Below are 21,410 nucleotides of genomic sequence, written 5' to 3' on the forward strand. Positions count from 1 at the left end.
GCTGGGGATGGGAAAGATGGTGACAAGGGGTGGATACAGAGATGGTGGAGGCAGTAATGAGAGCAGGGGTAGGACCATGGTAGTGCCATGAACGACGGAACAGTGGTGGTTACATTGGCAGTGAGGAGGCAACAGTCGTGATAACACCAGCAGTGATGGGACAGCAGCCATGGTGACATTGGCCGTGATGGGACAGAGGCCATCACACAATGCTGAGACAGCAGTGGTGGTGACACTGGCAGTGCCGGGACAGTGGAGGTGGTGGCCATGTGGAGATGGCAGTGGTAGCTCCAATGTGATGGGGCAGCAGTGAGATTGTGACAGTGGCTGGGCAGGGACTTGGTGGCCAGGTCAGGGTAACTTTAGAAGCCCTGGTGCTGGCACCACGGGGAAAGGGAAGGACACTGACCTTCTTGGCAACGGTACAGACTTGCTCAGCCGGCAGGTAGTCGAAGGGGAAAATGAACCTCCAGTTGAAGTTGCCTTCACCTCCCAGGGAGCGATAATGCACGTCTGTCTTTTGCTTGTGTTCTTCAAAGCCAATCATCCAACTAGACATACACATTTTTAGAGAATGGTTCTCATTAAGATTTCCAACACAGCATATACATCGTCAACTTAGGCAGACAAGGAGTTAAGAAGGTAGATGAGCTTACTGCAAAAAGAATTCCCAGGAAATCGGCACGATGTACAAAATGTGCCATCAATTTGAAAACATTCTAACTTCCCAGCCACTAAACTTGTAAGTTCAACCCAAAGTTCAGTGCGGAAAAAGAAATCTGGTGGGAGAACAATTTCCCCAAAGGCAGGGACCACCCCCAGGAGCCCTCCTTGGAAACTTGCTTGTTCTCCCCTTCCCTGAGCCAGAGCCCCTCATGCTGTGTGCAACCCAGAGGGAGCATGGGAGCTGCGGCGAGCTGGACAGGCAAGAGGACGCTGGCTCCCTACCCTTTCACATAAATGTCGCTCATCTTCTCCCCCGTGAGGCTCAGGTCATCCAGGATCACATCTCTTGTATTCCAGATAATAGAACGCAGGAAAAACCTGGGGAAAGGTATGACTCCAATCCACCTAGATTTCCTACCAGAGGATGGGAAGGCCTTGGCCAAGAAGCCAAGAAGCAGACTAGTCCAAGAGGACTCGATGCCTGCCTGGCTGGACACTGGCCCAGGCCCAAACGAGAACTGTATTCCATGGCCCGAATAGCCTGAAGCCAGGCAGAAAAGAGCAACCGCCTAGTCCCACCCACAGCAGGCTGCAAGGCCCCCACCCCTCAGCGCGGCTCAGAGCCTGTGGCTGCGCAAGTCACCTTCTGGCTCTCCGTGGGGTGATGTTGAAGGGAGGTCCAGGGCGCCCCAGGGCCTTCGGAAACAGGTCGACCCACATCTGCAGCTTCCCCTGTGGAGACAGGGCCCGTTCTCTCCCCACCCTTCTCATTTAGCCAACTGTTACCAAGCACCTGCTCTGGGCCAGATGCTGGAGACACAGAACAGAGAAACCCAGGCCCTTCCAGAGAAAACCTCACTGCCCAAACAGGGGACTACAGGGTCAACTGCAGAGGTGACTACTGCCCCACAGGCCTCTGACTTGGGCCTGTGCCTGGGGGTCAAGGGTCAGGACGGGCTTCTCAGAGATGGTGGTGGCTGAGCTGAGTCTTGGCAGCCAGGGGAATGGCATGTGCAGAGTCGTGGCATGTCAGAGAGCACCGTTCAGTTATGGAGGGCTCAGAAGGCTTCCATGGCAGGACACTGCTCTCCCTGCCCACCCCTCATCTTCCTCCCTCTCTGCAAGTGAGGTGTGAATTTGTCTCATCTTAGAGCAGAAGGAGCAGGGATTGAAGTAACTCGATTAAGTCACTTCTGCAGGGTCACAGAACTAGAAGATGAAAGAGCCAAAGTTTCCACACCCGTTGTGCCACTCTGGGGAGGCCAGTAGGCAAACCACCTAGGTGGAGAGAGAGCTCAGTTCCAAACAACAGAGGTATGACCTCTGGCATTCACAAAGGCAACCTCGTGGCTCACTTTGGCCTTTCTCTTTGCCTATAACCTTGTCTCCCCCTCTCCTCTTCCAAAACCCAGCTCTGAGCTCACCTCTTCCGGGAAGCCCTCCCTGTCACCATCCCAAGGCTGCTGTCTCTGTGGTCCTCGCCCTTCAGCGTGGGAGGATTCCCCTCCCACGGAGGACTGTTCTCTGTGGGTGGCTTTGTCATTGGGTCATAGGATGCCAGGGCCACCCTGGCTGCATACCCCACAGCAGCCCAGCACAGGGCCAGACATCTGAGACTGAGTCACTGACAGAGAGTGGTTGGATGGGGGCATCCTGAAGTCAGGCTGAAACAGAGGCTTCAGGATGACAAGGAGAGGTCAGAGGCCAGGCCTACAGGGGTAAAGGGGGAAGCTCAGACTCGTTTCACAGGCCCTGAGGGGTGGAGGCAGCCAGGGGAAGCCAGACCCTAAAGATCCCCTCCAAGGCCAACCACGGCCGCACTCGGACTGTGAAGAAATGGGTCAAGGAGGGGTTGACCAAATCTCAAGGGACCCACTGGCTCCTCTGGGATATCCACGTTGTCCCTGGGGTTGGGGCTATCTGGAGTTCAAGGGCTCTGGGGCCCAAGGGTCAAGGTCCTACCTGCTCAATGTCTGGCTGCAGGGGGCTGTAGAGGGGCCGTGACTCCACGTGCTCTGGGACCAGGCCCTGCTGCTGAAGCACGTGCAGAGCCAGACGCTCCTCCACGGGGCCCAGGTGTGGGTTTGGGATCCTGCCAGCCTCTGCCCCAGAGAGAAGACAAAAAAAAGATTGCAGGAGCTGGGGAAGTGAGAGATGATGGGGCTGCCCAGTAAGCAGGCTGAGCAGGGCTGCCTGAGAGTAATAAGAAGCTCCTAACCCCCGCAGCCTCACCCCCAGCCCAGATGTACTTGTTCTGGTCCTCATGTCTCACTTTCCATAGGGGAAATCTTGCTGTCCACGAGCTCCAGGCTTAAAATCCAGATTCCCCATTGCCATCATTTCTACCAAGCCTGTTCTATAAATTTTTCTTCCTATTTTCCACCATACAAATCCTCCTGTCTCCAAAGCCCACTTTTTCCAGGAAGCCCTCCCTGACTGCTCCCAACTCTAAGCCTCAGCAACCTTCGCCCTTAGATCTGGCATCTTGGTGCTGTTAGTTTTATGCTCTCACTCATGTAAGTTGTTCTATTAGCAGCAGTAGCTAAAATAATAGCAATAACAGCAAACACTTCTAGAGCAGGAACCACGTGCCAGGCACTATTCTTCAAGCTATTAACAAATTTATTCTTCACAAGGATCCTAGAAGCTGAGTGCTATTATTATCCCCATTTTATAGATGAGAAATTTGAGGCACAGAGAAGCCACACGACTAGCAGCAGGGCAGCTGAGATCACAGGCTCACTTAGGAAAGGTGCGTGACTAGGCATGAACACCGCTTCCTGCCCCCAGGTGTTTCCCAGGTACATCTCCTCCCTGCTAGGGGATGGGTCAAAAACTGGTGCTACAGGTGGGGAGAAGACATGTGGTATTCCTGACTCTGAGAAGCCTGGCCGAGCATCCAGCAACATGAACTTGGAGCCCACTATGTCAAAGGCCTTGGCTTGGGAAGCTGATGGTGGGCACACGCATCTATACATGTACCCAGGTGTGCCCATGCACACCCATATGCACACACACACACGTGTTCAGCCATCAGACCTGCCCTGCCCATTTCAGTAGGGGCCTCAAAGAAAGTGGCATGTGTCTCAGAAGGCACACAGGGCCAGGAACCTGGCTGTGCTCCTAGTTGGTTGGGTGACATTGGACAGGTCGTTCACCACTCTCGGTCTTACCAGCCTCATCTGTAAAAGCAGGCAGATGTTGGACTTCACCATCTCCAGCTTTCTGGCTTTTGTTTCCTATGACTTTATGACCATGAGCCATGGCCCTGTGCTAAAGTTGCTCACAGACTAGTAGAAGGAAATGAGGCTCCTCCGAAAACAGATGCACATTCTATGGGAAAAGGGAATGAAGGGGGGCGGGGCAGGGGGGTGCCTTATGGCCGAGCCTGGCTCAGCCATGACCTGGGAGAGTCAGGAAAACAGACTGAGAAGGAGGAGGGGGTGGGGAATGGCGGCATCAAAGCCATCCTTTCCCTTTTATAACCTTGGCACCAGCTCTGACATCAAACATCTCTGAAGCAACCAGGAGGCAAGGGGCCAGCTGGGCCTGTAAACACCTCTGGGGAGTCTGAGCTGCTCTGAGTGGGTGATGCAGGCCTGCGGGCATCTCAGACACACGGAGAGCATGTGGCGGGATTCTCAGCCAGCAGTGCTGGGCAGGACCCAGGGCAGTGTGGGGGCACTACCAGGCCTGCCTGCCTTGGGATCCTTTCGCTGCATGGGCTGTGAGTGGGGAGCTTGGAAGGTACCATCAGGGTCAAGCTGCCAGGCTGGTGCAATTCAAGTAGAAAACCGTTTCTGAGAAGTGGACTGTACCCTAGACTCCAACCAGAGTCAGACCAGCCAATGCCAGAAAGACTGAGCCTAACTCTAACCCTGACACTGGCTTCAGACTCACCTCTGAGCTTGCCCTCAGATGGGCCCCAACCGGGCCTTGGACTGCACTCTGACCCTGACCGTGCCCTGACCTCTACTTTTCACAGCGGCATCACAGGTCAGTACTGGTGCTCAAAGTACCAAGTGCAAGTGGAGCCCATCTGTGCTGCCCTGGCAAGACCCATCCCCATAGTCTGCTGATATGGGTTATGTCCGCTTGGGTCCTTTATGGTAGCAGAGGGTCTCATGAGAGAGGAAGGGATACAGCGAGAACCCACCATGGTTTGGGGTCATGTGGCAGCTCACCTATTTCTTCAATGGAGTATTCTTTATCCTGAAACATCACACGGTCTGTCCGGTACACAGGCGCCTTGACTCTGCGCTGCTGGCAGAAGAGGTGGAGGAGCTGGGAGGGGCGGAGCTGGTCCCGCCACTGGTTCGGTCCAGAGCTGAGGACCAAGCACAAGACTTAGATGAGATGCTTCAAGGACACTCATGAGGGCAGAGGGGCATGCAGGGACCAGTGTACCCCCATGCACAGCATTGCCCAGCCCTTGCTTTTACAGTGGGTGTCCCATCTGATCGCTCACCATGATAGGTTATCCCATTTTACAGATGGAGAAATGGAGACTCAGAGAGAAAAGGACTCGTTTAAGTATGGAATTGCAACTTAAATATTTTCAATTTCCAGAGTTAGAGGATCAGACCCAGACAAGACTCGAGACGGCGGGAAGAGGGGTGCTGTCCTCACATGCGTTCCCCTGACATAAAACATCACAAAATTCCCCTTTGGGCCCAGCTGCAGCACACATGTCCTCCCATCTGTCTCCTCTGCTTCTTTCCTGCCTTCCTTCCCTCTCTTCCTTTCCAGGTGCCTAGCCCTCTCTAGGCCTTCTGTGTGCATTACAGATAACTGGATTATAACAATGTGATGAGCCAGGTTCTTGGTTCAAATCCTAATTCCACCACTTAGAAGCAATAACATCTCTGGGCCTCAGTTTCTTCATCTGTGGAGTGGGGATGGGACTGCTATTGGACTCAGTGAGAGGATGCCTAGGAAGTGCTGAGCCCAGGGCTGGCACACAGTAAGTGCTCAGTAGACAGGGGTGCTGTGTTGTCAGAGAAGCAGCCAGCCCCCATCCACGTACACACAGTAGGTCTGCGGGAGTCCACAGCGAGCCGCAAACTTGGACAGCAGCCTGTTCTCCAGGTCGATGACCGTCTCACCAATCTTTTCATCCTTGGAGAGGAGGTCATAGTCGTAGAGAGTGACCTTCAGGTCCTTCTCCAGAGGCAGAGTGCAGGTCAGCTCAAACATCCTGCAGGAGAGGCAGATTCCCAATGTCACCCAACATGGGGCACCCAAGGGAGAGGCAGGGCAGGTCAAGAGCTCGGAACTACCCCAGGGAGTCTTCCTTCCTTGGGCCCCCTATAGCTCTTACAGGCACAACTACCCACAGCACTGCTGTACTGGGCCTGTCTGAGTGTGTGTGTAGGGAGAGGGGGGACAGGACTTTCCCAAATAAACTGTGCTGGGCATAAGGCAGGTGCCTGCCTGATGGAACACAGACTGAAATAATGAATTGGAAATGCACATTAAAACTGAAGCTTTGACCATGACACCAGGAAACAACAGATGCAAGAGATGTGAAACTCCAGAGCCAGGGGGCAGAGCTTTGGAATTTACCGATGACACGGCCTGGGGCCTGCTTTTTGGACTCTTCACACCCACTTCTGGGATGGGATGAGGGAGAATTGGTGAAAAGATTTCTCTGGCGAGAGCTCTTGCTGTATCTGAGACCCCCATCTACCATGGGCATCAAAGGCAGAGGCATTCTCCCTTCTCCCCCTAAAATGAGCTCCCTGCAGGTGGGAGACACAAGCCTGGCACCTGGTGCATGCTCAGGGAAACGTAAGCAACTTGTGGCATGGAGAAGGAGGGCAAGGGCCACATTTGGGAGGAGGTGCACTCTGGCCCATGCCTGGGCAAGGAACGCAAGGATTTCCTGGGAGGAGAAGAGGCCACTACGAGGCCAGACTGGAACTGCTCTGAATCCTGCCCTGTGGACTCCCAAAGGGTTGGAGCAGCGAGAGATTGTGGAGTGGACCATCTGAGAACCAGAGGCCGGGGACAGCAGCTAAAGGGACGCAGCATCTGCCATGTCTAGAAAGTGCAGTGGGAGGGCTCACGGGGGGCTCTCTGGGGAACCTCTGGAAAGCACGCACAGGAAAATAAGTCGGCTTTCAACATCTGTGGTTCAGAGAGTATCCGGAAGACAGCAGTGGTGGGCACATGAGAAGGGCCCTCTCCCTAGCCCAGACACTGCAGGAGTCAGAACCTCAGAGGCCAGCCAGAGCAGGAAGGGAGAAACACTGGACTGGGAAAGGAGGAAGGCAGGGCCCCACCTTCCCTACACCACACACACACACACACACATATGCACACACACACACACGCACATATACACACTCCACACACATATGCAGACACATGGACACAGACACACAGACACACACACACACAAATACACACATGCACATATGTGCACACATATACACCACAAATATACACATACACACATACATACACACACATACACACACATTCACGGACACAAACACACACATACACACACCTACACACACATACACACAAATGCACATATACACACCATACACATACACACATGGACACACACATACACACACAAATACACAAGCACATACACGCACACATATACACACAAATACACATACACACACGTATACATATATGCACACCACATATACATGGACACATGGACACAGAGACACATACACATACACACACACAATACATGCCACACACAGACACAGACACACACAGACACACACACACACACACCTACACACATATACACATGCACACATATATACACACACCACACACATACACGGACACAGACACACACACACACGTGCACATATGCACACATATACACACATACATCCATACACACATGCACACGCACACACACACACATACACACACACACACAGCTGCACCCAAAGTGGGGACACACTCCTGGAGCCATCAGGGAGCTCAGGATTCCTTAGAAACGGGCAGTGGGTTACGGCCTGAGACTGTGGGTTCGTGAGTTAAAGTGGCTGGGCTGTGTGAGCAGAAAAGTCACCTGCCTGTCAGTTTCCACAGGGGAAAGGAAAAGGTAACGCCATGGAATCCATGCTGACAAAAACCAAGTTGTGCTTTGATTCCACCTCGTGCGTTGTGTTTGTCTGACACATGGGTTATAGAATGGAAGGGTTTCCGTTGTGATCTGAAGGAGGCTTGAAGCACCAGGCAGACCAGCTTGCCCAGGATTGGTGGGAGATGGGAAAACAGGCATGGGAGGGGTGTGTTCCTGCACTGGCTCCCCTATCTCCCCTGAACCCTGACATGCGCCTACCCACTGTGGAACAGGCCCTGCCCACTGCCCCATGAGCATTAGCCTGAGGCCTGGCGCCAACCCCTGGAGCTTGTCAGCTCCTGGAACTCATACGGAGTTCCTCTCTCCCACCTACCACTTCCCTCCAATCCCCGCTTGGTGGAGGCTCATCACTGGCCAGGGCTGGTTCACCTTCAAAAGCTGCATTTCCCCAAGGAGACTGGGTCCTCACTGCAGGGTGAGTGACCACAACTAACTCAACAGACCCCAGTTTATAAGTACCATATGTGACTTGATAACATCAGAACAGTAGGTGTCTTCTCCTGCAGGTGCAAGAGAAATAGCTGCCACCCTCCCTCTGCATCCTCCCCTCTCTGGCCTAAACAAGCTCACATCCAAATAGCAATTCAGGATGCCTAGGAAATACTCCCATGCAATGGGCATTCATTTTTCCTTTCCTTGTTCTTAGATTTCAGGAATCATTTTACTATCTTGGGTCTACATTCTTCCCTAGCTCTTGCTACAGACATATGTGGGACACTTACAGAGAATTAATTACTAAATGCAATGTTGTATAACAGATGGGTCCTGAGACATTAGTAAAAGGGTATTAGTAGGAAAACTGACTAAATCTTTTGAAAACGTCTAGAGTTTGGTTAATCGTAATGCACCAGTGATGATTTCTTCATTTTGACAAAAGTCCCATGGTTAGGTAAGATGTTACCAGTGGGGGAAATTGAGTAAGGGGTATGTGGAAATTATGCACTATTTCTGTAACTGTTTAGTAAATCTAAAATTATTCCAAAGCATAAGTTTATCTTTAAAAAAAAAAAAGAATTAGCAAATGCATCTTCTGAGTTTACATACAGATTTCTACTTTTTTTTTGAGACAGGGTTTGCTCTGTCACCCAGGCTGGAGTGCAGTAGTTTGATCACAGATCACTATAAGCTCAAACTCATAGGCTCAAGGGATCCTCCCACCTCAGCCTCCCAAGTATCTGGAACCACAGGCATGCACTACCATGCCTGGCTATGTTTTTTATTTTTTGTAGAGATGGGGTCTTGCTATGTTGTCCAGACTGGTCTCAAACTCCTGAGCTCAAGCCATGTAGATTTCTGATCTTAGAGGTAATTGTTCAGTGTTTAACTAGGAGCTTCTGCTGGGATCAAGTCTTTGGCAGCTGAAGAAGGGCTAGCTGACGCTATGCCCCCACAGACATGAAAGATTTAAGGAATACAGTTTTGCTCCAGGAGACAGGGACTTCACAGTGCCAGTCATATCTCCCCTACTAGACTGTGGGTTATCCTGTCTTGCTCCTCCACCCCAAGACCCAAGATGCCCCAATTTACTTTCCAAACACAGGCTCCAACGTGCAGGGGATGTAGTTATCCTGGTCACTCACTGATTTCTTCCCTATGGAGATCTTGATGTAAGGATCACACTGGAGAAGGAGACAAAACACTTCTGTGAAATCATTTCCCCAACCTGTCTTTGGGGCTTCATGAGTGCCTTGCCTCTGGATGGGATGAGGGAGCAGCCATCAGGAAGTTCAGATGTGGGCTGTGTCCTGCCAGGACAGGGCCCCCTCCCACATACCACACCACTCCACTTGGCCCCTGATATGGGCTTCTGGCCTTGGCTCCAGCCGTGGGAATGGGGCACCTGAGTCCTTCACACTCCCAATCTACTGCTCCATTGGGAGAGGCCGGGCCCTTATCAGAAACACAACAGTCTGCATGCATTACACACATGACAAGAGAGCTCTCTGTGACCTCTGTTTAAGTATGTGGAAAGGGAGAGGGGAGTTAGCCTATGTCAGCCTAGGCTAGCCCAGGGAGGTCTCCCCCCATGCTTCCTGGAAGCAGCAGCACCCCTCAGCCAGTGGCCCAGCAGCTGGGGCTGCAGATTACCCAGGGTTAGTCTGGCATCAAGAAGGCTTCAAGCATATAAACCAACCCGCCAGCCATGACCACATATTGGAGGCCATCAGTGGTGCCTACGCTGAGAACTGCTCCATTCTGCCCCTTGAAAGGTGGGGCTACAGGGTGGGACAACAGGCCTCCACCCACCACCTGAAGGACACAGGCTAGGCCTAAACCTGCCTCAGGAGACAAGAGGGGACCCTAGCCTCATGCCTCTAAAGGCAAATCAGGCCCCACCCATGCCTCTCTTCTTTCCTCTTTCTCTTCCCAACATTACTCTGCCTCCCACCCCTGCCATCTCCCCATAACTCCAGACTCCTTTCCTCCTTCAAATATCCCCTCTCCATCTCAAACAATGACTAGGGGCAGACAGCTCAGGCACTTACCTTGGGCACAAAATGTAAGGAGGAGCCAAAATAGTTATCAAGATCAACAGTATTTTAATGAAATATTTTAAAAATTAAAATCAATGTCAATAGTGTGTGATGAACAAAATATCAAAATTTTAAATAAAGACAGGGTGAGTGTTACCAGCATTCCCTTTTGCCTGGGGCTCCACCATGACTAGGCAGAGCAGTCACTAAGCCTGTTCCTCTCCCCCATCACTCCTCTCCATTCACCATTGAAAGTCTCAACCTATACCTTCAGTCTTACTTATCTTTATGCTTTATTCTTGTTCTAGACACACATTAAGCAATTTTCTTTCAAATCTTTGTCTATGCTTTTGGCCCCTCTTAAAACACTATTTTCTTCTCCCTCCTGGCCTATCAAAATCTCATCTATCCTAAGAGTCCTATTCCTTCCAGGAAGCCTTCCCCATTTTCCCAAAGTTCTGTACTGACATTGGCCTTCCCTGACCTTCTAGAGCACTTGGTCCTTAACACAACTCCATCCAGGCACCTCTCGGTTTTGTGTGTTTGTCTGTTTCCCAACCTACTATGGACTTCCTGAGGCAGAGTTTGTGTCCAGGTTCTACAGGCCACTTGTACCTCAGCCTGCTACTCTAGGGGAAGTGAGGGCTCTAGGAAAGTTACCTTCCCATTGGGGTCCTTGGGCTGCAGGCCAAATGCTCGGACAATGTAGATACGGACCAAGCACTCCTGGGGTCCCTGCGCGGCCAGCTGGTGGAACTGTCTTGGGGGCATGGGGATGGCTGGGTCTTCTGGGAGGGGATAAATTTTGAAGAGGCCCTGAAAAGAAGAAAGGGTGAATTTTCATTTTTATCATCATTGTTGATATGGTTCGGCTGTGTCCCCACCCAAATCTCAACTTGAATTGTACATCCCAGAATTCCCACATGTTGTGGGAGGGACCCAGAAGGAGGTAATTGAATCATGGGGCCAGTCTTTCCCATGCTATTTTTGTGATAGTGAATAAGTCTCATGAGATCTGATGGGTTTATCAGGTGTTTCCGCTTTAGCTTCTTCCTCATTTTCTCTTGCCACCACCATGTAAGAACTGCCTTTCACCTCCTGCCATGATTCTGAGGCCTTGCCAGCCATGTGGAACTTTAATTAACTGTAAGTTCAATTAAACCTCTTTTTCTTCCCAGTCTTGGGTATGTCTTCATCAGCAGTGTGAAAACAGACTAATATAGTAAATTGGTACCAGGAGTGGGGTGTTGCTGAAAAGATACCCAAAAATGTGGAAGCAACTTTGGAACTGGCTAACAGGCAGAAGCTGGAACAGTTTAGAGGGCTCAGAAGAAGATGGGAAAATGTAGGAAACTATGTAACTTCCTAGAGACTTATTGAATGGCTTTGCCCAAAATGCTGCTAGCAATATGGACAATAAAATCCAGGCTGAGGTGGTCTCAGATAGGGATGGGGAACTTGTTGGGAACTGGGGCAAAAGTGACTCTTGTTATGTTTTAGCAAAGAGACTGGTGGCATTTTGCCCCTGCCCTAGAAATTTGTGGAACTTTGAACTGGGGAGAGATGATTTAGGGTATCTGGCAGAAGAAATTTCTAAGCAGCAAAGCATTCAAAAGTTGACTTAGGTGCTGTTAAAAGTATTCTGTTTTAAAAGGAAAACAGAGCATAAAAGTTCAGAAAATTTGCAGCCTGATGATGTAGCAGAAAAGAAAAACCCATTTTTTTTAGAAGAAATTCAAGCCAGTTGCAGAAATTTGCACAAGTAGCAAGGAGCCTAATGTTAATCCCCAAGACCATGGGGAAAATGTCTCCAGGCCACGTCAGAGATCTTCACAGCGGCCCCTCCCATCACAGGCCCAGAGGCCCAGGAGGAAAAAGTGGTTTTGTGGGCCAGGCCCAGGGTCCCCATGCTATGTGCAGCCTAGGGATTTGGTGCCCTGTGTCCCAGCTGCTGAAAGGGGCCAATGTACAGCTTGGGCTGTGCCTTCAGAGGGTGGAATCCCCAAGCCTTGGCAGCTTCCACATGGTATTGAGCCTGTGGGTGCATGAAAGTCAAGAATTGAGGTTTGGGAACCTCTGCCCAGATTTCAGAAGATGTATGGAAACACCTGGATGCCCAGGCAAAAGTTTGCTGCAGGGGTGGGGCCCTTATGGAGAACCTCTGCTAGCACGATGCAGAAGGGAAATGTGGGGGCTCTGATGCCCCATATCTGGGGCACTGCCTAATAGAGCTGTGAGAAGAGGGCCACCTTCCTCCAGACCCTAGAATGGTAGATCCACCAACAGCTTGTACCGTGAACTTGGAAAAGCCTCGGACACTCAACACCAGCCCATGAAAGTAGCCAGAAGGGGGGCTGTACCCTGCAAAGCCACAGGGGCAGAGCTGCCCAAGACCATGGGAACTTACCTTTTGCATCAGCATGACCTAGATGTGAGACCTGGAGTCAAAGGAGATCATTTTGGAGCTTTAAAATTTGACTGTCCCGCTGGATTTTGGACTTGCATGGGCCCTGTAACCTTTTGGTTTGGGCCAAATTCTCCCATTTGGAATGGTTGTATTCACCCAATACCTTCACCCCCACTGTATCTATGAAGTAACTAGCTTACTTTTGATATTACAGGCTCATAGGTGGAAGGGACTTGCCTTGTCTCAGATGAGACTTTGGACTGTGGACTTTTGGGTTAATGCTGAAATGAGTTAACTTTAGGGGACTCTTAGGAAGGCATAATTGGTTTTAAAATGTGAGAACATGAGATTTGGAGGGACCAGGGGTGGAATGATATGGTTTGGCTGCGTCCCCACCCAAACCTCAACTTGAATTATATCTCCCAGATCCCACGTGTTGTGGGAGGGACCCAGGATGAGGTAATTGAATCATGGGGGCCAGTCTTTCCCATGCTATTCTCGTGATGGTGAATACGTCTCACAAGATCTGATGGGTTTATCAGGGGATTCTGCTTTTGCTTCTTTCTCATTTTCTCTTGCTGCCACCATATACGAACTGCCTTGCACCTCCCGCCATGATTCTGAGGCCTTGCCAGCCATGTGGAACTCTAAGTTCAATTAAACCTCTTTTTCTTCCCAGTCTTGGGTGTGTCTTTATCAGCAGCATGAAAACAAACTAAAAACAAATACAATTGTCACCGACACAATCACCATCATGACCACCACTCTCATCTCTACCAGAGTCACCACCACTGAGGTCACCAAGCCCAACACCATCCCATCACCACAGTCAGATTCTGCATCAATGGCATCACCATTACTACCTCCATTACCCACGTAGTCACCATTATCAGCACCAGGGTCACCACTGCAGGTATGACCCCTCCCCTTCACTTATTGCTCCAACACCATAGTCTTAGGCCCACCTGGGTTAGGGACATGTCCTTGAGGATTTACCTTAAATTCGCCAATGACAGATGGATCTTCTGTCTCCTCCTGCGTCTTGCCCCGGTACAGCTTGAAGGTGTTACAAAAGTCAGACAGGCCCTCAAAGGCCTCCACATTCTCCAGCTGTGTGTCATAGACCTGTCATGCGTGGGGATTAGAAGAGTGGAAAAGAGACAGAAAGAAAGTAGAACAGCAAAGGAAGAGGAAACAAGAGAAGGAGGGGAAACATGACAGTATGAGAGTGAATAAAGAGAGAGAAGGAAGAGAGAAGAAGAAAAGAAGGGAAAGTGACCAAAAACAAAATAAAGGAATGAAGGCAAAGAAGAGGGCAGGGTTGGAGAGGTGGAGAGGTCACAGAGGGAGCCAGGAAGGAACAGAGGAGGAGACGGACAGAAAATTCCAGGGAAAGGGAGCAAAAGGGAAGATATTTGTTCAGCTCCATTAGGGAATAGGGTTTTCTGGTTAATCAAATATTCTAAGAACTTGAGAGTCATCAGAGACATGGGCAGTACATTTTTTAAAAGAACAAGATTATGAATGAGCAAAGAGTGGACTGACGTTTTATTTGAAGACTGTGACAGATGTCTGGAAAATTAATAGGTCAGCATTTCAAGCAAAAATGTTCACATACAGGATATCCAATGACAACGGTATCAAATATCAATCCAAGGGTATCTTTGGAGCATCACTTTAAACTTGTTATCTCAAATGATTTACTTGACTCTTCTCAAACAGCCAATGATTATTATTTGTTGAACCAGTGTTTTAGAATTGCTTAGGATTTAATAAAGAAGCAAGCTGTTTTTTATTATGCTGATAAAATGTATCTAATAAAGAGTAACGTTAAACAGGTTAATATACATGCTAAATTGGTCATATCTGAAATCATCTTTCTAAATATTATTTCTCATTTAGGCCCAGCTCAAATTCTGTCTCTTCCTTGAAGGTCACGTTCTATCTTTTCTAATAAATATTTAATTATGCAAGTGATATAGGTTCATTATCAACATTTAGAAAAATATAAGCAAATATTTTTAAAAATTAATATTGTCTTAAATTCTGATTCTCAAAAATAACTAGTTATTTGATAAGCATTTGGTATATGTCCTCTTGAATATTTTCTTTTTATATATAATTTTTTAACCAAAATTATGGACTCACAAGATACAAACTTGTAACTTGTTTTGTGGATGGGGGGCACAAGTGAGGGGAGAAGTCTCACTCTGTCACCCAGGGTGGAGTGCAGTGGTGCAATCATGGCTCACTGCAGCCTCGACCTCCTGGGCTCAAATGATCCTCCCCTATTAGCCTCCTGTAGCTGGGATTACAGGCATGCCACCACTCTGAGCTAATTTTTCTATGTTTTTTTTATTTATTTTATTTTTGTAGAGACGAGTTCTGGCCATGTGGCCCAGGTTGGTCTCAAACTCCTGAACTCAAGCAATCCTCCCACTTCATCCTCCCAAAGTGCTGGGATTACAGGTGTGAGCCACTGTGCCTGGCCTGTACCTTGTTTTTTAACCTAATGACGTACCGTGAAAATCTTTACAAGGTCAAAATATATACTTCTATAATACTCTTCCTTCCTAATGGCAATATGATATTCAATTTTATAAATGTATCACAAGATATGATGAACATTTAGTTTTGCGGTTTTTCAATATTATTATTTTTATTTTCTGCAGAGACAGGGTCTCCCTATGTTGCCTAGGCTGGTCTCCAACTCCTGGCCTCAAGCAATCCTCCCACCTCGGCCTCCCAAAGTACAGGGATTCCCGGCGTGAGCCACCAGACCCAGCCATCAACATTATTTTTTAAAACAACTTATAGGGTAGAGGAGTTTTAAAAACTCCTATCCAAGTGTTTTCTGCACTTGTTTAAATTCATCTTTATTATAAGCTCCTAGAAAAAGAATTCCTTGACAAGGAGTATGTACATTTTAAGACCTCTGATGTGCACAAATTGCTCTCTGGAAAAATTGTATGGATTTATATACTCCTAACTACAGTGTTCAAGTGTGCCCACACTCCCAGCCTTTCACCATCAGAGTACACTTTCACCCTTTTTTAACTTTGTTAATTTGATAGATGGAAGATAATATGCTGAATTTTAAATTGCATTTACTTAATAGAGATAATAATAATAGAGAAACTTGCATGGGTTTATCAGTCATTTGTATTTCTTCTGCTCATCCTTGTCATTTGTACATTTTCCATCTGTTGGTGTTTGTTTTCTGTTCTGTGGTGATTTGAGAGACTTCTTGGTATATAAAGAATATTAAACTTCAGTCTATCAAATATGTGTCCCAGTCTGTCACTTGCCTTTCAGTTTCGTTTATGTTATATTTATGATATTTTTATTTATGGTATGTTTATGTTTGTGTTTATGTCATATTTATGGTTATGTTTATCTTATGCTTATATTTATAATTTTTTAGCCATACCAGAAATTTCTAGATCATCTCATCTAAAGATCTTTTTCTTTATAGTGTCTGCCTCTCAAATTATACTTACCATGTTTCATAGCAAGATTATTCAACACTCAATTCAATTTGGTACCCAGCATGAGGCAAGAATTTAATTTATTTTTTGCTAAATGGTTAGGCAATTATCTAAGCATCATTTTGTTTAAACTTCTCCCTTTCCCATGACTTGTGTCATACGCCAAATGCTCACGCCTCCTTTTGTTTGTTTGTGATCTCTGCTCTATTGATCTGTGCATTTTTTCACCAATACCATGTTTTAATCACTGTGCCTTCATAACCTGTTTCGTTATCTGATGTTCCTCCAGATGCAATGTTAAAACATTAAGTTCCATTCTCAACAAAATGTTTCTTTGGAATTTTTGTTAGGCTTGCATTAAACTTAAAACTAATTTTCAATAGGGGAATTGATATCTTTTATAGTATTAACATTTTAATACAGGAACATGATCTGATTCTCAACTTACGCAAGACTTTTACTATTTATAGACATCTTCATACAGAGCCTACGTGTTTATTGGTGAGTTTATTCCTCATGAAGCTTGTTTTGTCGGTATTACGAATGTGAATTTTTCTTCCGCTAGATTTTCTAAATAGTTGCTGCCATCTTACTGGGTTCTCCTGACGGTCCTACTAATTTTTCAGTTGGTTCTCTTCAGGTGGTAAGCAAGTCAGTCAGACATAGGGATAATTTTGTCTTCTCCTTTCTAAAATGAACGACCCGTTTCTTTTTGTTGACATTGAAATGGTGAGAAGATACGGACCAATGTGAGTGACAACATGAACGTGATCATGGTAAGTCTTGTCTTGACTTTGTGAAAGGACAGCCCTAGTGTTCACTCAGTACCTTAATGTATATTGAGTCACAGAGCGCTTCAATAATCTACCTTCATTAAGCCATGGACTCTTTCCCCAGACAAATGCACTTAGGAACATTCGTGAGAAATACAAGTTCAATTTCTACAGTAAAAATCCTTCTGACGTCATGAAGTTAGATGTTGGCTGTTGGCTTGAGAGATGTTCTTTTTAACATTAAGGAAACTCTGATTTCCAATATGTTACTTGATCTTATAAATCATCAATACATATTAAACTTTATTGAATGCTTTTCAGTACCAACTGAAATAATCTTTGCTAATGTTACCTACTGATATGATTAATATTGTTCATGATTTCCTAATGTTGAACTTTTTATATTCCTGGAATGAAGAAAATTCAGTTATCATGACATTATTTTAATATTAGTTAGATTTCATTTGCTATTATTTCTCTAACATTTTTCATATATATTCATGTCATAAATGATACTTATACATATGGCTGGACTTTACCAAATTTTGGTGGCAAGGTAATTCTAGCTCTATAAAAATCGAGGTTTTCTACATTTTAATATTTTCTCTGCTCTGAAATAGTATATATAGCACAGGAATTATTAATCCTTTGAAAATTTAGGAAATTCACTTTATAATTCCCTGGCTCCAGCTCTCTCTTTGAAGGTAATTCTTTGATAATTTTCCTGTTTCTTTCATATTTCTTGCTGCTTCTTGAGACAGTTCTGTTTCTCTTTTCCTTCACATTATCTCATTTTAAGGAGATTTTCAAATCTATTAACATAGAAATAAACTTAGAATTTTTCTAAAATTCCTAACTCCCAATTATCTCTGCTGTTATGTCCCTGTTTTCTTTTTCTTTTTTTTTTTTCATTTTTTTGAGATGGAGTCTCGCTCTGTCGCCCAGGCTGGAGTACAGTGACACAATCTCGGCTCACTGCAAGCTCTGCCTCCTGGGTTCAGGCCATTCTCCTGCCTCAGCCTCCCGAGTAGCTGGGACTACAGGTGCCTGCCACCACCATGCCCGGCTAATTTTTTGTATTTTTAGTAGAGATAGGGTTTCACTGTGTTAGCCAGGATGGTCTCGATCTCCTGACCTCGTGATCCCCCCGCCTCGGCCTCCCAAAGTGCTGGGATTACAGGCGTGAGCCACTGCGCCCGGCTGTCCCTATTTTCATTACGGATTTTGGCTCGGTGTTCTACACTTCTCTAGAGTAGACTGAAGATTTATTTTAGTTGATTCATTCCAATCAAAGTGCCAATTCTTTGATTTTTTTTCAATTCAATTCTACAATTTTCTTTTTTCTAATTTTTTCTGCTTTTCCTTTTTCTCTTTTGTCCTGCTGTTTTAAGGGCTTTTCATTATCATTATTCTAACTTCTTGAATTGAAGCTTTATTTACTCCCTTTTTCCAGATAATGAAAATATTTACTCATATGAAATTGCCTCTGCTCACTAATGTCTTGGCATTGCCTCATTTGTTTTGATACATTTTCATTTTCCTGGCATTCTGTAATTACAGTTTTATCTTTATTATTTGATCCCAGAGTTAGACACTTAGTTTTCTTTTTTTGTAATTAACATAATTTCTTAAGGCCACATATTTCCTCCGAATGCTGCTCTGACTATAACCACTAAGTTCTAATATGTAGTGTTTTATCACTGTTTCCTAGATGTTCTGTGATTTCTGTCAATATTTTCTCCTTCACCCAAGAATTGTTAAAACAGAGGGTTTTTTATTCTTTAATTTTCCAGGTAGAAGAGGCCTTTTGGGCTTTTGATCTTGTTACAAATTTCAAATTTTATTGCATTACAATCAGAAAATGTTGTCTGTGGTGTTGTCACTTTCTGAAGTGTATTAAAGTTTTCTTCATGGCCTCTTACATGGTCAATTGTAGTAAAAGTGCCACATGTGTAGTCTTTATTTTCAGGCTACTGGGTTAAATCAGGTTACTAATCACGCCAAGCCTTCTACATCCTCTTTTTTTTTTTTTTTTTTTTTTTTTTTTTTTTTTTGAGATGGGGTCTTGCTCTGTCACCCAGGCTGGAATGCAGTGGCACCATCTTGGCTCACTGCAACCTCCACCTCCTGGGTTCAAGCGATTCTCCTGTCTTAGCCTCCTGAGTAGCTGGGATTTCAGGCACACACCACCACGCCTGACTAATTTTTGTATTTTCTGTAGAGACAGAGTTTTGCTATGTTGACCAAGTTGGTCTCGAACTCCTGACCTCAAGTGATCCACCCGCTTCGGCCTCCCAAAGTGCTGGGATTACAGGCTTGAGCTACCGCACTTGGCCTCCTCTGACATTTTTGTCTCCTTGATCTGACATGAACTAAGAGAAGGGAATTAAATCTCCCCCTACCAATAGAAACTGTGTTTCTATTGCTTCTCATATCTCCTGTAAGTTGTGTTTTGTAAGTATTGATGTTGTATTATTTAGCATATGGATATTCTCATAACTGTCATATCTTGGAATTATACCATTTAGCATTATAAAGTGTCATCTTTTGTCTCATTTAATTTTAGGAACCTGAATACCCTCTCATCTAATATTAAGATTATGACTTCTGCTGTCATTTCATTTGCATTTGCCTGGCACACATTTTCTTAATCTTATTTTCAAACTTTATCAGTCTTTTCATTTAAGAGTTAGACTTTGCTTTGAGATCTGATTTACATTTTGTAATTAGTAAGTGACTGATGTAACATGTATTGACAAGACAGATATGTTTGGTCTTGGATTTAATTGTATAATTATATGGTCATGTAATGTATTTATATCACATTTCCTCATTTCATAGGTTTTTTTTTTTTTTAATCTTTGCATGGTCCACTTTCTGTGTGTAGGGAGGAGGGGAGTGGTGCATGTGTACAGTTCTTCTGACAGCTGGAATGATCTCAGCTTCTGTTCTAGTATTATTATACATTTATATCTTCTGATAATACTTAGCCCTCTCTGTCTTTAGGCATAGTATTTATGGGGTCCCTACTGTAGCAATAATAAAATAATCCAATTTTATCTCCCTCCTTCTCCCTATCACCCAGTGTTAGACAACAATATCTTCCTTAACATTTACCTTTGTACTATTTGCTTTATCTTGCTTCTATGCCAATTATGTGACTTGCCAATTTCAAATAATAGCTGTCCACTGTATTTATTTTATCATATGGCAATCATTGTCCTTACTCTGTATTCCATACTCTTTTGTCCTTCTCCACCTAATTTTTGTCAGTTTTATCATTTCTACATTTTCAGTATATATGATATTTACATTCTTACCTATTACCTTAACCCTTCCATTTGTTTTCATTTTGGTTCTAAGGTAAAATATGACCATATTCACTCTTTTTTTTTCTTTTTTTGGAGACAAGGTCTTGCTCTATTATCCAGGCTAGAGTACAGTGGTGCAATCATAGCTCACTGCAGCCTCGAACTACAACCAGTCCTTCTGTTGTGGTTTCTCCAGATAACTTCCCAGGTTAGTTGAAGTTCGCCCCCTAGGAGTTCCTCTAAGACAGGCTCATTGGAACCATATTACCCCAGTTCCTGAATATGTATAAGTGGTTATCTGTAGCCTTTATGCTTGGAGGGGAGCTTGGCTGAACATGTAATCCTCAGGTCACCCTGTCTTTCTTTGATGATCTTATATCAGTATGTTATTGTCTTTGGATATTGAATGCTGTTATGAGAAAATGGAAGCCACCTTGATTTGGTTCCTATTTTAAATAACTTAATGTTGCTTTTTTCTTTTCAAGGAGTGGGGAGGAGGTATGACTACCCAAAGAATTATTTCTTTATCTCTAAAGTACAATACTTATATTAGAATATGTCTCAGATTGACCAATTTTTGTCAGTTTTTCCTGACACACCATGAACTTTTTCAATATGTGTATTCATTTATTTCGTTTCAGTAAGGTTTTATCAAACCATAAGGGTTTTTGTTTTTTTGGGGTTTTTTTTTTTTTTTACTATTTTGGTTGTCTTCCTCAGAGACTCCAATTATACAAATGTTAGGTCTCCTTTCCCTGATGTCTTTATCTGTCATTTTTCTCTTTGTTCCTTTATAACTTTTTCATTTCCGTTTGCTTACTTTTATAGTTTCTGTCCTCTGTGCCCTTGGTTGTGTTTTCCATGTGGCCATTCTGTCCTGTGCTCCTTCCAACTTCACATTTTCATCTCTTTCTTTCCTGAGTCCTGCCAGCTCATAGTTTATCACTCATCTTATCAGTCCTTGACTTCTTTCATTTTTCCTTTGCATTCTGACTGCCCGTTTTGAAAAGGTTCACAGTAAAGCATTTCATATCATCTGCTCCTTCTTTTGATAAGTTTTAATTTTGATTTTCTTTCCTTTTTTGCAGGATTTTTGAATTCAGGCTACACCATTTTTCAAAATTATTTCTCACTAAATGAGTTGAATTTTCCTAGTCCAGCTACT

At 45.4% G+C, this 21,410-nt stretch overlaps 2 protein-coding genes across 2 annotated transcripts in view; one reads left to right on the top strand and one right to left on the bottom strand.

The window, feature by feature from the left end:
• PAIP2B (poly(A) binding protein interacting protein 2B) overlaps positions 1-21,410 on the top strand; it is a 577,567-nt gene that overhangs the window by 97,337 nt on the left and 458,820 nt on the right. The window lies entirely within an intron of this gene.
• Positions 1-21,410, bottom strand: part of DYSF (dysferlin) — a 219,204-nt gene that overhangs the window by 16,097 nt on the left and 181,697 nt on the right. The window contains exons 43-51 of the mRNA XM_050755219.1: positions 13,670-13,798; positions 10,927-11,082; positions 9,320-9,411; positions 5,693-5,863; positions 4,851-4,993; positions 2,629-2,768; positions 1,310-1,398; positions 949-1,044; positions 410-551 (exon numbers count right to left, since the gene is read on the bottom strand). Of these exons, the coding sequence (XP_050611176.1) occupies positions 410-551; positions 949-1,044; positions 1,310-1,398; positions 2,629-2,768; positions 4,851-4,993; positions 5,693-5,863; positions 9,320-9,411; positions 10,927-11,082; positions 13,670-13,798 (1,158 nt within the window). The remainder of the gene's footprint in view (positions 1-409; positions 552-948; positions 1,045-1,309; positions 1,399-2,628; positions 2,769-4,850; positions 4,994-5,692; positions 5,864-9,319; positions 9,412-10,926; positions 11,083-13,669; positions 13,799-21,410) is intronic.

The sequence above is a fragment of the Macaca thibetana genome, chromosome 13 (assembly GCF_024542745.1).
Source record: "Macaca thibetana thibetana isolate TM-01 chromosome 13, ASM2454274v1, whole genome shotgun sequence".
Lineage (NCBI taxonomy): Eukaryota > Metazoa > Chordata > Mammalia > Primates > Cercopithecidae > Macaca > Macaca thibetana.